This window comes from Marmota marmota, unplaced genomic scaffold, assembly GCF_001458135.2.
Source record: "Marmota marmota marmota unplaced genomic scaffold, marMar, whole genome shotgun sequence".
Taxonomy (NCBI): Eukaryota; Metazoa; Chordata; class Mammalia; order Rodentia; family Sciuridae; genus Marmota; species Marmota marmota.
In genome coordinates this window covers 53,057,438-53,070,948 of record NW_025999977.1, presented here as the reverse complement: position 1 = coordinate 53,070,948, position 13,511 = coordinate 53,057,438, and the positions used below count along the sequence as shown (strand labels likewise).

At 39.2% G+C, this 13,511-nt stretch overlaps 1 protein-coding gene across 1 annotated transcript; it reads right to left on the bottom strand.

Moving 5' to 3' along the window:
• Positions 1-991: 991 nt before the first annotated feature.
• E2f6 (E2F transcription factor 6) lies at positions 992-13,147 on the bottom strand. The gene is made up of 6 exons (XM_015479973.2): positions 13,050-13,147; positions 9,159-9,375; positions 7,908-8,063; positions 6,286-6,400; positions 3,570-3,717; positions 992-3,105 (listed from the first exon to the last, which is right to left on the bottom strand). The coding sequence occupies exons 1-6, from the start codon at positions 13,054-13,056 to the stop codon at positions 3,059-3,061; spliced, it is 690 nt and encodes a 229-aa protein (XP_015335459.1). The 5' UTR covers positions 13,057-13,147; the 3' UTR covers positions 992-3,058.
• Between the last annotated feature and the right edge of the window lie 364 nt (positions 13,148-13,511).

The window sequence follows — 13,511 nt, the reverse complement described above, 5'->3', positions numbered from 1 at the left end:
ACTCCTCCTACCTTTCATGCTCAGAATCAGCTGGCAGGCAGAACCACCTGTGACAGAAATTAGAACCTCCCATTACTAATAAAAGTGAATGGGGACGTGCTTTTAGGTCTGTTGGCTACTGGGCGTAACCCTTCACTCCTGACTGGGACAGCTCTCCTGCCTACACTGGGGTAATGGGTTGCTCAACTTGAACTCTAGACATTGCACTGAGTGATTCTTCACCTGGGTTTGTCTTGTGCACTCTTTACTGGCTCCCCATTTTCTGTCCCTAGATGCCAGTAGCATGTACCTTCCAATTGAGTAAAAAATGTCCGCAGACTTTGCCCAATGCCCATCTGGGCAAACTGACCTAACTAAGCAACTGCAGGGCGCCCCCCGATGTAAAATGTGTATTTCCATAGCAGGAAGTTCCAAAGAGAGGAAACCCGGAAGGAACTGGGCCTTTATTGTTCAGCTCCCTTTTCCAAACTCATGACTAGAGAAGCCACCCGCTTTTTTTTCTGCAGAGGTGGATGAGGGGGCGGAAGAGTATTAGTCCACTCCAAGTCCTTCCACGTGGAGACCTGGGTGCACCTCTCCCCTGGATGCTCTTTTGTTACATATCCCTGTGTGCAGAAAGTCACCTTCTCTATAGCTTCAATTTTTCATAAACACCAGTTAGAGATGATGCGGATGACTGGCTGGGTGTAGTTAGCTTCACTGGAAATAAAGCCAGCGATTAAGAAAGTCCCTCAAAACAAGGATAAAGTGATGGGCTGAGAGGCTGGCCACTGCTCTAGGTCCTCATGTCCAGCCCTAGTGAGCCTGTGTGCGCACCTCCTGAGGCCAGGACTTCTGACCCCTTCGGAGCTCTTAAAAGAGGAGGGCTGCTCAAGTCACTAGCCATACCCATCAAAGTCAGCAGGGAAGGTGTGGTAGATGAAGAAAGGGCTACGAAATTAGCCCTCAGACACTTGTCAGTTCTAAAAAGAAGACACTGAACACCTGAAGATGGAGTGGCGGAGCTACTTCATTTATGTAACACATTTACAATTTACATAAGACTTTTGCTGACATGATTTCATTTTACCCTCAGAACAATGTATAAGGCAGAACATTCATCACATTTCACAAGTCAGGAATTGCTGCTCACCTTTGGCAATGCTTCCTTGGTTTTGGGACACTATCTCCTTTAGTTTTATTTCCCTGTTATTTCTTCTCAGGAAAGGCTCTTTCTTCTGTATTCCCCTTAAACACAGCTATTCCTGGGCCTCTCCTCTTTACATTCTCCTTAGATGACCTCTTCTACTCTCATGATTTACAAGATCACGTGTCAACTAATATCTGCCCAATCTACTACACAGAGCTCAGATCTTTCCAAGAGCACCTGACCTACACATATACAACCTCCTGCCTGAATTCTCACTTTCATGTCCACAACTTTTTTGAAATTTTTATCCCACCCTTGCTGTTCCTCCTGTGTTCCCTATCTTGTCAAACCATATCACCAACTAGTCCAGTGACCAGTGCCCCCTGTAGCTTTTCTTTGGCTGATTTCAAAAGACAACTTTTTGTCTAAGTCAGAGGGAGAAGATGCCTCAAGGCTAGCAGTCCCCAAGCATATAGAAATTAAAAAGCAGGGACTGTGGGGGGAGGAGCTGGTGTCCAGCAGAGGTCAGGATTGGCAAAGCTGCTGAGCTCAGAGTATGTGAATCCACTATTTTGTAATATTTTGATTTTGGATCCCTGTTGTAAATCTTTTTATACACAGTCTTAATTTCAAGTTGCTTCAATTTTTTCCTTGAAAGCAAGAGAGGCTTCAGATGCTCACAGAATCCTGTGTGACAGACAAGCCAGGTTTCATCCACCTCATTCTGCAATCATGCACTCACTGATCTGTCAGACATTCACTGAGCACTTCCCATGGGCCAGGCATGGTGCAAGGTGCTGGGATATAATAATGATTATGACAAAGTCCCTCAAGGAGTCACAGTCTAATGGTAAACTACTGAGTAAACTGAGGCACAGAGTGGTAAATGACTTACCCACTGAGGTAGAAATAGCTAGGTCTTGGAAAGGTGGGACTAGAGCTGGAGAGAGGGGAGGGTACAACTCATGGTAAGTAAAACCCCTCTGACTGAGGAGAAAGGCTGCACACAGACACATATTACAAAATCTGCTTGCAAAAAGCTTAACAGTTTCCAATTTCACCATGATTGAATTCATGTCTCAGTGAATTAGGCCTGATGGCATTTCTGTACTAACCCCCAAGGATTTGGGGCATGCCACCAATCTGCTGGGACACAATAACTCTGTAGGCAGCTCAACATCAAGAAGCATCCGACTCCAATTTTAGCACGGGGATCCACATTAAATTACTTCAATTAGTATTATGAACTTAAATGTATAGCACATTTGTGAGACTTCTACATGTAGAAGTTTGGAAAAACTCTCCTCTAACCCTCATCCAGAGGATTCTAATAAGTTATACAGGTTCCAAGGAAATTAGAGCATTTGTCTGTCAATTTTCATATATACATTATTTTGGCTGTACAAGGGCAAAAAGTGTCATTTAGACATATTTCATAAGTAATCTAAACATTATACAGATATATACAAAAACACCACATTTAGATCCGTGCGTACACCTGGCCAATGTACAACACTCAACTGCAAACATGAACCAGTATAAGGCAATTATTTTTGTGATATACGACATAATCCTTTAAGGAAGGCAGAGTCCACGAAGAACTGTCTGTGCCAGGCCTGACCGTCTGTTTTCGTGATACTCTTTGTAAAGAAGTTATTTCAGGAGGCAAGATGTCTATTTCACTGACGAAATGCAGTGAACAATTATAAAAAAAGTTGTTTTTGAATGCAGAAACCATAATTACCCAGTTATCTAAGTAGGGAGCTACTTGAAGACACTACTGGCCTTAATGCTGCTACTGACTGAGAATGAGAGCACTTCCTGGATGACTTATTGCTCTGAGATTCAAATTGATGCATAATTCATCCACACAGGATGTTCCAAAAAGAAAAGGTAAAAAAATTTCAACCCATTAATTCTCAAATGCTATCAGTTGTTCACTTCAAGCACGTCTTCACCTTGCTGAAGATTTTCTCCTGAAAAAGAACAGATAAGAGAAATTCTAAGTGCTATCTTTCTTAAAAAGCGGGTGGCCAACAGAGCCTGCAATTCCACTGCTAGAAAAGAAGAACTGTACACAAGCACCAATCTCTCACATCAATAGCAGAAGGCTAATGTTTTCAGCCTCAAGAGTAAACAAAAATTCATACCTGTAGCTGGAAGCACTGTCAGAGAATGCAGAAAGTCCTCCCTACTCAGAGGCCACAGCCAGCTGGTGCCCCCATGGACTGACTACAATGTTATTTCCACTACTATTAAAACTGTGTGGAACTTAACTATGAAGGAATATTCTTAACTACAGTAACAATGACCTTGCAATTATTTTTAAACTCATGTTTTTGTGGATAGAAGATAAAAAATAATCCTCAGGCTATACATAATACACATATTATATACATAAAATCTTTACTTTCTTTAATTGCAAAATTGATATGCTTACCTTTCTCAGGGTGTTCTGGATGTTTGCTTTTAGATGAAGAGGTCCCTACCCTGTCAGATGTTTTGCCATTTGAATGGTTTTGCTCCACTTCACATAAATACACATCAATGGGTCCTCTGGTGCTCCTTATGTGTACAGTGATAGAGTCCTGGCAAAGAACACACAAAAACATCAAGACGAACAAGAGCAGCCATTAACACAGTTTTTCACGTCCTAGACTGCAAACCTTCCAAAAAACTCAAATTCTTGTAGCTTTCCTTCTACCCTATCTTTAAGAAAAATCATGCTCTCAGCTGTAGTCTCATTAGACCATTGGCAAACTCAGTTACAACAGCTACTTGATCATGCAGTAATGGTAGAGCTGTCAAGTGGATACTTTGTTTCTCAAGAGCCTATCTTTTTCTACACCAGGGGTTGACCCTTTAATAAGGCTGAACTTCAGAGTCAAAAATCAGTGTTTTGATGACTAAGAACCATGGAATACCCTAGGATCCCCTATGATAAGGGTGTATTTGGATTTCCAGGCCAATCAAGAGGTACTGAGACAGCAGGAAGGGTTGTCCTTCAGTTGAAAGAACCAAAAGAAAAAAAAAAAGTTAAAATACACCCCAGGCAATTTAAAACCTCAAACACACAAAGAATTGCACACAAAGGAGTATTATTAGCTAGGATTTTTCAATATCCTTTGGCTTCAGACTTAGCAGGAATGATTACAACACTTTTCGCATAAGAAATCAGGAAACTGGTTCTTCTATTGAGAATCAAGCTAAAGTTGTAAGGAGCAGTTCTACTTATGGTTCCTTGTCTTTTTAACTGGGAGTTGGTCTGACTCTGAATGAAGTCCATTTTCTCCCCTTTCTTAGGGAAGGCCAGGCTGGACAATGCAGATTGCTGCCTTGCCTGTTCCATTGCTGTGATCTCAGACAAGTAAGTTTGGGGGAGATGTAGTATCTCAGAGGGTCTTAACACCTCATATGTCAACCTTGCTGTGGCTTCTGGGTACCAGAAAGGTGGGCTAGAGAACATCTGTGCTCAGTGCTGAAGTGCCAGTTCAGGTCTGGTTTGAATGGTAAACTCTGTAGTATTCTAAACTCTGTAGATATTTCTAAACAGTGGAACAACTCAAGATATTACTCTGAACTGGCAGCCAGCTGAGGAATCACTCATTAAATTGGGGGCTAGCAAATTTCTTTTACAGAAGGTGAGACAAAGTAAATGATTCTGGCTTTGTAGGCCACACTGTTCCTTTAACAACTACTCAACTCTGCCATTGTAGTGTAAAAGCATCTAGAAGCAATATCTAAACAAATGGCCAGGTGACTATGTCCTGAGAAAATTATTTATAAGACCCAATTCCATAGAACCCCACCCCACCCCACCCCAGATCTTTGTGGATTTAAGACTACACTGAAACCAGCAGGCTCTCATCGACTGAGCATGGCCCACAAGAAGGCCCATGAGCAGACTTCTACACGGGTCTTCAGAGAAAGTTGGGGTATGATTAAAAGGCTTAGCAATTACAGTCTGAAGCAATTCAGACCTTGGGTAAAAATCCAACTATATCACTTCTAGCAGAATGGATTATCATGCCCCAAGGTAAGATATACCAAAGGATTACTGGTTATTTATTTAAGGAAAAAAAAGTTTCAACATCTGTGAAACAATTGATACTGAATATAAACGATACCTGGATACTTGGCATATATCTAAATCCAAATAAAACTAGAAAACCTCACCAACAAGTCATAATCTGGCTGTGACTAACAAAATCAAGCTGCTTGCTAATGAATTTAGAATACACTGTCAGGTAACATGTGGTCCCACTTGGACAGGGTACTGCTGGGGATAAAAGGAAAAGAGGACAATGCGAATATTCCTTGCTATAGCAACGATGAGGATTTGCTACGTGCACGTGCACCGGTCTATCAGGCTGTCTGGACTTGATGGTCTGTTCCAAGAATGACCATCTTCTTTGTTTCTGACTCCATCCTTACCAAGCAGCCTTCTGATGACAATTATCTTTTAGTATAAACTTTCCTGAAAGGGAAAGAATGAGCTAAGCAGCTGGTGGCTGATATTTCTATTTATAATGAGATTTTAAATTTATAACTTAGTTTTCTAGTTTGTTCATAATTAGTCTTGTATGAGTTTTGTTAGTAAGTTAATTCCCTGAAGCCTTGGCTGTGACCCAATCTCACTTTTGGAACACCAAGACTAAGGCCAATTCTTGGTGGCTCGTCCAACAGCATTATGGCACCATAGTTAAGAATGAACTATGAAGCCAAACTTCTTGCATTTTAATCTAGTTCTGTCATTTACTGGGTTATCTTCAGACTGAATTCACTTTTTTGTGCTCTGGTTCATTTACAAAAAAAATTAATTTTTTAGTTATAGTCGAACACAATACCTTTATTTTACTTATTTATTTTTATGTGGTGCTGAGGATCAAACCCAGGGCCTCGCCCATGCTAGGTGAGCGCTCTACCGCTGAGCCACAACCCCAGCCCCTGCTGTGGCTTATTTTTAAGTCACAACAACTACTTTATAGGTGTGTTAGTCAAAACAAGTTAAAATGTCTGAAGTGGCTTGAATAGTACTGGATATAGAGCTAACAATACATAATGCACAGTAAGTTATTGTGACTATAATAAATCACAGGCCTAGCAGTTATCCCACCTCTCTCCTTAAATATTTGGTAAAAGGAAGGGCTACCTACTTCTTTGGGAGCTGGAACATCCAATCTGGTTTCTTCTGGAGCTTTAACTGCAATAACAATCTGTTCGTGGAAGGCTTGAATGCTATGAATATCTTGATACGTTACATACGCTAGTGTAAAAATCAGTCAAGGATCTCTAAGCAGAGTGCTGTATACTGGGTAGATAATTTAGCTCTTATAATAAATGAAAGAAAGTGTTAAAACATCTTTAGTTCTTATGAGATGCAAACTGACATCTAAGGCAAGCAGGAAAAAATTATTTCATACTTTGAAATGTCATGATGACAACTTCTAGAGAAGAATATTAATTAAGTCTGAGTTTGTAACATAAACACAATTCGCAAAGGTGCAGAGATTCTCCTTTATAGGAAGGGGATATATTCTGAGACCCTAGTGGGTGTCTAAAACCACAGACAGTATAGTACCCTAAATATACTATACTTTTTTAATACATATATACCTATGATGAAGTTTTTTTTATAGCAGGTAGATTAATAATAATAAAATAATTAAAACAATACACTGTCATAGAAGTAGTTTAAAACATATGAATTATTTCTGGAATTTTCCATTTAACATATATGGACCACAGTTGACTGTAGGTAACTGAAACCACAGAAAGCAAGACCATGAATACGGGAAGACTACTATATTCAAATTCACACCCGTTCCCCATTCAGTGCTAGCTCTTACTATGGGAACTTTGGGAAAAAAACATTCTGGATCTGGAGAAGAATCCCCTAACATGAAAGAAATATAATCTATAAAATGTAAAAATTTTTACTACTTAAGAAATATTTTTGGTTACCCCAGCATCCTTCCTTCCTGTGCACTTTGTGGCTGGCTGCAGTGATGTGAGCATGCTTTGTCTTCCTCCTAGTAACGGTACCATGGGAATAGAAGCTGTGCCTGCCAAGGGAAGTGTTAAGCAAGCTGGAAGCATAGGGCAAGTCAGAGTCAGTGACACCCCCACAAAAGGCACCCCAAGGTAACAGGCATGAAGGTCCAGGGGACCCAGAGAAGGTAAGCACCAAAACCAAGCCTCTCCTCAGTCCCAATATTGAGCTTCAGAGGAGGGCAGATATCCAGCAGCAGCAGGCTAGTGTGGATGGGAATGGAAATTCCTTTTGTTCCAGAATAAACTTTACTTCACAAATTAGGGAAAACAGGATTTTCGTGAAAAGTAACAAATATTTTACTATGTAGTATAGAGTCCACAAAAATAAGAATGAACTTGTTATTTTAAGTGGAAATTTCAACCTGGATTTGTCCCTGTATATACCATGCAGAATTTAACCTAAGAAACACCATACAAAGATGCCCAAAGCAACAAATGTATTTATTGCTTGTGTAAAATTGAGGTGATACCACCAAATTATACTAAAACTTTTTTTTTTGGGGGGAGATGAGTTTCACTATGTTCAGTAACTGTTGCCAGGCTGGTCTCAAACTCACGATCCTCATGCCTCAACATCCTAAGTAGCTGAGGTTACAGGGGTGCTCTGCTCTGCTTGGTATTAACTTTTAGAAGTCTAATTCAACACCTAAACCCCCCAAATGACTCTACCACTTAATCTCTTCTGGAAGCAGAAATTTTAAAAAGACATATACTTAAAGGATATCTTTCATTTTCTTTATCATCTGTTAACTCAAATAACTGTTGAGCACAATCCTTAATTAACTCATCCAAAGCATCTTCCATTGCTGATAAGTCTGAAAGTTCCTCTTGCAGCTTCTTTTGTTGGGGTACTGCTCCCAAATTGTTAAGATCAGATCCTCTTAAAAGGGAAGAAGAAGAAAAAAAGCCACCATTAATAACATATAATTGCAACTGCACACGTGAAAAACAAGGAGTATCGGCTACATGATAGTTTCTCTACTAAAATTCTATGGGTCTATATTTTTCCTAGTATGCATGTTCTACCTGAATATATTCATTATTCTTAAGAGATCTTTTATTACTAGTGGTTACTACAGTATGGTATAGCTGAACAACATTTGATATGCACTTTCTCCCCCATTAATCTTCATGATAAGGAACAAAAATAGGGGAAAAGGCTGTCACCTTTATCCTCTGCTTGCTAGTTGTTCAAATCTAATTCTAATCAGTGGTTCAGAATATAATCTGACATGAACCTCTGAAGCAAACACATTCACATTAGAATTCAATCTGTATTTTTATTGAAAAATAACCTCTTCTAACATTTAATTACTTAAGAGTCATTTTATGGTCTTTGCATTTTTCATTTGCCTGAAAGGTATTTATAATTTACAGGCTAGAACCCTTTCGTCTTGATCCAAAATACCTGCCCTAGTTTAACGTTTTTTTTCTTATGCACATGTGCATACACATACACATGCCTCATGTATGCCTTAATCCCAAGGTCAGACTCTCCATGGGATCTTCTTAAATCATGTCTAGTCTATAGCAATTATCTTTTCGACATTAATTCCAATTTCTTTCTTTTTACATTCAGGCCAATGTGTTATGGAATATTGATTCACAGTTGATTTGCATCCTAATTATCTGGGGTACTAAGAATCTGATTCCTGCCCCTCCCCCAACACTACTAAATGACAACTCCTGGGAAGCCTGTAGGTGTCTATCAGACTGCTTTGTGACAATCAGTTTTCAACCTTAACAGATTATATTTCCCCCTGACATCAGCAGAACTAAGGAAATACTTAAAAACAGCAGGAAAAAAAAAAAAAAAAAAAAACCTACATAACCCATCTTATGATCTTGAAAACCAAGAATCATGCTACTTTGTTTATATCACCAACCACTGCTAATACCTAACTTGGGTCAAGTACGGGATCATTACTTAACAAGGAGGGGGGGAAAGGCAACGAAACATTTTTGACCAACTCACATCCATCGAATATGGTTCTTAGATTTTTTCTCAACGAGGTCAATTCCGTCTAAGACATTGGTAATGTCATAGACCCTTCGTTTTCGCACTCCCAGTTTTGTTGCAACCTTGTTTAAGTCGAGAATGCCCCCAGGGGCAGATCTGACGAGATCCATAAATTTTCTAGTTAAGTAAACTAGTGATACATCAAAACGAGGTCTCTTCACTTTTAGAGCTTCTGGGAAACAAACACATTCATAAAATTTCAAGTAACATTTCTCAAATCATTTAAACATTCATTTCCTCCTTATCAGAAAGCAGACCCTTAGGGGGCCGGGGTTGTGGCTCAGCGGTAGAGCACTCGCCTAGCATGTGTGCGCCCTGGGTTCGATCCTCAGCACCACATAANTAGTGCCTCGAACATACCAGGCCAGCGCGCTACCACTTGAGCCACATCCCCAGCCCCATGATACATTTTTAAAAAAACATTTGTTTTTAAAAATATTCATTACTGGGCTGGGGATGTGGTTCAAGCGGTAACGTGTTCGCCTGGCATGCGCGGGGTGCTGGGTTCGATCCTCAGCACCACATAAAAATAAAACAGAGATGTGTGTCCACCGAAACCTAAAAAATATTTAAAAAATTCTCTCTCTCTTAAAAAATATTTATTACTCTATATTAATAAACACATGAAAGGAAACAAATCTCTTTAACTTTACTCATCTACTGTGACAATTTGTGGACTTCATGAAACAAGCCTCAACATATTTGCATGTCAATACGGAGATATAGTTTTTACAAGCAGAAACAGCAAGGCACCATTGCATAACATGCCCTTTTAATGCTGTGCACATTCTGACAAGTGTATCCACTATTCCTAACAGCTGCATATTTGACCACATGAAGTATCTGCTGAGGGGATCCTCACACTGGCAACTCAGACCATCTCCAACTTTACTATTTGGCTTACTCCAATGGACCGCCTTGTTATAAAAATTATTGTATATACCCTTAATTCTTTCCTGTAGACAAATTCCAAGATGTAGAACTGCTGAGTTAGAGTATTTTTAAGGAATTTTGATTTGTGCTACTAAACTGCTCTACAGCTTGTAGGCTGTATCATTATGTAGCGTATCAGGGCTTTATCTCATGTGCCTGAATATTATCATCCATCTTTTCTAATTTGATACTACAAAAAAGTTCTCATGCCAGGTGCAGTAGCACATGCCTATAATCCCAGCAGCTTTGTAGGCAGAGGCAAGAGGATCACAAGTTCAAAGCTAGCCTCATCAACTTAGCAAGACCCTGTCTCAAACTAAAAAAATAAAAAGAGCTACCCAACCTCCCCACAACCAGCAGAACTCTTTCTCAGAACCACTCCAGAGTCTTGCTCCATTTTTACAAGATCACTGGTAGTTGTTCTAAGAACAAAAGCACATATTTTATAATATTAACATTTTCCCTATGACACTCAATTCCTAGATTTAAGATTAAACAGGAATAAATCAGGAATTTAACAGTTTTTTAAACTGAAAGTAGACAAAAGGAACAATTTCATGACAAATCTTAGATTATAAATGAGAAATTCTAACTTTAAAAACCATATATTTAATTACACTATTAATAAAATTTGAGTCTCATAAATCCAGGATAAGTACATTCCTAGGATATTAACCACATAATAAAGAACATATCTAACTCAATACCTACACCATGAAAGTTGCCACAGGGATATAAATGTGAATAAAAAGATCTTCAGGGCATCTCAGAGTCTAACAAGGAGGTCTATTATAACCTTGAGCTAAGTGCTCAGACAGGTGTGCAAAGTCATTTGAGAACATGAAATACAACCTTTACTGGAGTAGGAACTGGAGACACCTGATAGGAGCATGCTGGGAACAGCACAGAAAGATGAGGAGATGTCCCTACTGTTGAGGGAGGCAGAGAAAACACCAGGTCTAAGGACAAAGCAGCACTGGCAAACAAGGAGCAGTCATGGAACTTGCAAGCGGTGTAGCCCCAGGGATAGATGAGGTCAGCAGGGTACTGGGGATGAGGCTGCAGCCTTAAGCAAGGGGCAACTTGAAGACCTTGTCTTTTTATCAACCCCTTTCTCTACTACCTTGTCATTTTGAAAGACAGCAGGTGTCCTATAGATGTGATACAAATAAATAAAATCAAATATGTGAGGAGTTAGGGTTTCTCTACAGGCCGTACAGCACCACTGAAGAACTCAGACTGAAAGATATCATAATCCCATTTCTGCATTAGAAAAATCATACTGGTTGCAGAGGGAAGGGGTGGGCTGAATTAGGCTCTTAAGCCACAAGTGTGGAACTGAATCTTGACTGTCAGCAATCTTTCTGGACCTCCATTTATTCACTTTACAAAATATGGACTATAGCCAGGCACAGTGGTGCATGCCTATAATCCCAGCAACTCAGAAGGCTGAGGCAGGAGGATCACAAATTCAAGGTCAACCTCAGCAACTTAGGGAGATTCTAGGCAACTTAGTCTCAAAATGGAAAATAAAGAGCAAGGAATTTTGCTCAGTGGTAAAGTGACTCTGGCTCAATCCCCAGTACCAAAATAAACAAATAATAGTTGATACCTATATTTTGAAGTGTTGTGATAATTCATGTGAAAAGCTTAATATAATACCAGGTGTTATATGAGGTCAATAAATGTGAGATGGCATTTTAAGATAGTGATATGAAACAGACGAAAAACACCTCAAAGGTAAAGCTGACTAAACCCAGAGACATGAATACTGCAGCAGGGGTTAAAGAAAATTAGGATGGATATAGTTATAAGATTTATATTTGGGCATCTATGCTCTAAGACCCCATTAGGGATCAAATTAAGAGGAAATCAGGGGTGGGACAATTTATCACAAAGATGTCCCAAACAATAGGGAACTAGGGCACCTGATACCACAAACCTATGCAGAGGTTTAGCCGGAAAGAGTCAATGGAATTCCAAGCAAGAGACTGTCTTCATGTGTACTGCTAAATGTCTTAAGTTTTTTAGGGGATAAATAATATACCTCACAGAGGAATCTGAGGAAAATATCCTCAAATGTAGATTTTTCAGTTCATTTTCTGCAGTCCTGGTGACTGAACCCAGGGCCTCAGACATACTAAGCAAGTACTCTACCACTAAGCTATATCCCCAGTCAGTTTTTAAATTTTATTTGAGACAGGGTCTCAGTAAAAGTGCCCTGGTGTGGCTTTGAACTTGCGATCTTTCTGCCTCAACCTCCTGAGTAGATGGATTAAGGGTAGGTGCCACCACACTCAATTTATTTTAAATCAATAAACAGTTATTGTATCTATTGATGAGATACAAGGTGATATTTTGATACATGTACAAACTGCTGAACACTCAAATCAGGCTAATTAGCATCTCCATCACCTCAAATATTTATCATTTCTTTGTGATAAGACCATTTTAAATTCTGTCTTTCAGCCATTTTGAAACACACATTAACTATAGTCACCCTGTGTGCAAGCGAACACTAGAAACCATTGCTCTCCTCTAACTGAACCATCAATCAAGGTGTCTCCTTCCCATCAACCTCATACCTTCCTCAGCTCTGGGTAAACACCATTCTACCATCTCCATAAGTCTGATGGGTTCAGATCCCACCTGTGAGTTATGTGTATTATTTTTGACTGTTCTTTTAAAATGACATATCTAAAGCAATGGGAAATGAACTGGCCTTTATGCACATCATTCAGCTCACAACTTTCAGGACATTTTACTAAAATTTCAAAATCACATTTCAGTGTTCCAATAGTACATTTTGTTTATTATTTTGGTTCTCACAGCCTCATGTACATTTAAAATAAATCATTTTTACTATATTAAATTCAACTACAGAATGTAAAATCTATTCAGGAATCAACTTACTTCTCATGGACACATATTGTACATTATCTTCTAAATTAATCCTTATTTTCGATGGCTGAAAAAAAGAAGATATAAAAATTTAATTTAGCAATTTAAAAACAGCATTTTACTGCATAGTACAAAGCCTCCCCACTCTCACCTTGAGGTAATTAATTTGGGTGTGAGAAAACTAGTATGTCCAAAATATAGCTATTCTACTTGTAATCATGACTGACAATGTTCACAGATTTAGGTTTCTCAGAATGCATGAGCTCCCTATGGAAGTAGGAAAGAAAGGAAGGGAGAGGATGGAAATATGTACATAAGAATTTATTACTGAATACATGCTAATGTATTGACTGCAGTATAAGGATTAAAAAGAATACAATGATCATTAAGATTGTCGGCGACTCTGGAAAGCTCAGCAGAGGTAGAAGATAGTCTCAACCACAAATGTTCACCCCCTGCTATTTAAGTGGATGG

Coding starts and splice junctions, on each gene's coding strand:
- E2f6 (XM_015479973.2), bottom strand. Junction 6,401..7,907: donor GATGATAAAGAAAATGAAAG/ATATCCTTTAAG, acceptor ACTGATTTTTAC/ACTAGCGTATGTAACGTATC. Junction 3,106..3,569: donor TCCAGAACACCCTGAGAAAG/GTAAGCATATCA, acceptor GTTCTTTTTCAG/GAGAAAATCTTCAGCAAGGT.